Below are 1,229 nucleotides of genomic sequence, written 5' to 3' on the forward strand. Positions count from 1 at the left end.
CAATTGAAATATAAAACGTAAAGTAAAAATATAAATTGAAAATGTCAATAAATATAAAATATAGTTATTTCATATGATTGAAATAAAAAAGAGAAGAAATATATAGTAAAATAAAAAGGAAAAGAAAAAAAAAGAAAAAAATTAAATTAATGAAAAATAATTTGAAAAATAAAAATTTATTGTAAGGTTATTTTTGTCTTGAATAAATTAATATTTTACTTATACTTCTTGGAAAAAGCTAGAATTTATAGCTTCTCCCCAAAATCAAAAACACTAATTTTTCTGCTGCTCAAAAGTACTTTTTTATTTTAGCCAAATACCTTAATTTACTAAAAAGTACCTTTTTGATTAAAAAAAGAATACTTTGCACCTCCCAGAAGCTCGGTTAGACATGCTCTTAAGCCCCTGAACATGCTGAAGTGGCAATTTACTAATGTTCAGGGTCATATTACATTTTTTCTAAGTTATTAAAAGGACGTCAGATGCTATTTAAACCCAATTAACTTCCACGATCGGAAATCTTTACCGAATTCACGAACAAAAAAACCCTAATTTCTGTGAAAAAATGTCGTACGACGACGTGGAGATTGAGGACATGGAGTGGAACGACGAGCTCCAAGCTTTCACATATCCTTGTCCGTGCGGCGACCTGTTTCAAATCACAAAGGAAGATCTGAAGCTAGGCGAAGAGATCGCTCGTTGCCCTAGTTGTTCTCTGTATATCACCGTTATATATAATATGGAAGATTTCCTCGGAGATTCCAATAAACACGTTGAGCCTTCGAAACAACAGCCTATTGCTGTCGCTTGAGAACCTCAAAGTTTCGTTTTTTTTTTTGGTCCAATTGAAGATTTTGGTATCATATTGTAATACGTAGTGGTTTGAACTGGCATTAACTGCCTGAAATTTTGCTGTATTGAGAAAGAAGGATTACTGGTGTTTGTCCACTCTATAGATTATTAATTTTATTGGGATTGCAATATATTATACGTAATTATGTGCTATCTTTTCTGTTATTTGATTGCTTGTGCAGAGTTCAACAAGCTCCACATTATGTTGAAGCTGCTCATCTTGAGGTAAGTCGAAGCTGTAGCAATGGTAACTGCAGTACGAATTGTTAAATACTAAACAATTAACCTTAAGAGTTAACGAATTAAAGTGAAAATCCATATTACTATTATAAGAGTAATTGTGTTAACTGCCTGGAAAGTTTTGTGTTTGGTAACTA

General features: G+C 31.7%; 1 protein-coding gene across 1 annotated transcript; it reads left to right on the forward strand.

The window, feature by feature from the left end:
* LOC109239932 (diphthamide biosynthesis protein 3) lies at positions 468 to 1,005 on the forward strand. Its single transcript, XM_019406542.1, has one exon. It carries the CDS (start codon positions 566 to 568, stop codon positions 809 to 811), a length of 246 nt encoding a protein of 81 aa, XP_019262087.1. The 5' UTR covers positions 468 to 565; the 3' UTR covers positions 812 to 1,005.

The sequence above is a fragment of the Nicotiana attenuata genome, chromosome 1 (assembly GCF_001879085.1).
Source record: "Nicotiana attenuata strain UT chromosome 1, NIATTr2, whole genome shotgun sequence".
In the NCBI taxonomy this organism is placed as follows: domain Eukaryota; kingdom Viridiplantae; phylum Streptophyta; class Magnoliopsida; order Solanales; family Solanaceae; genus Nicotiana; species Nicotiana attenuata.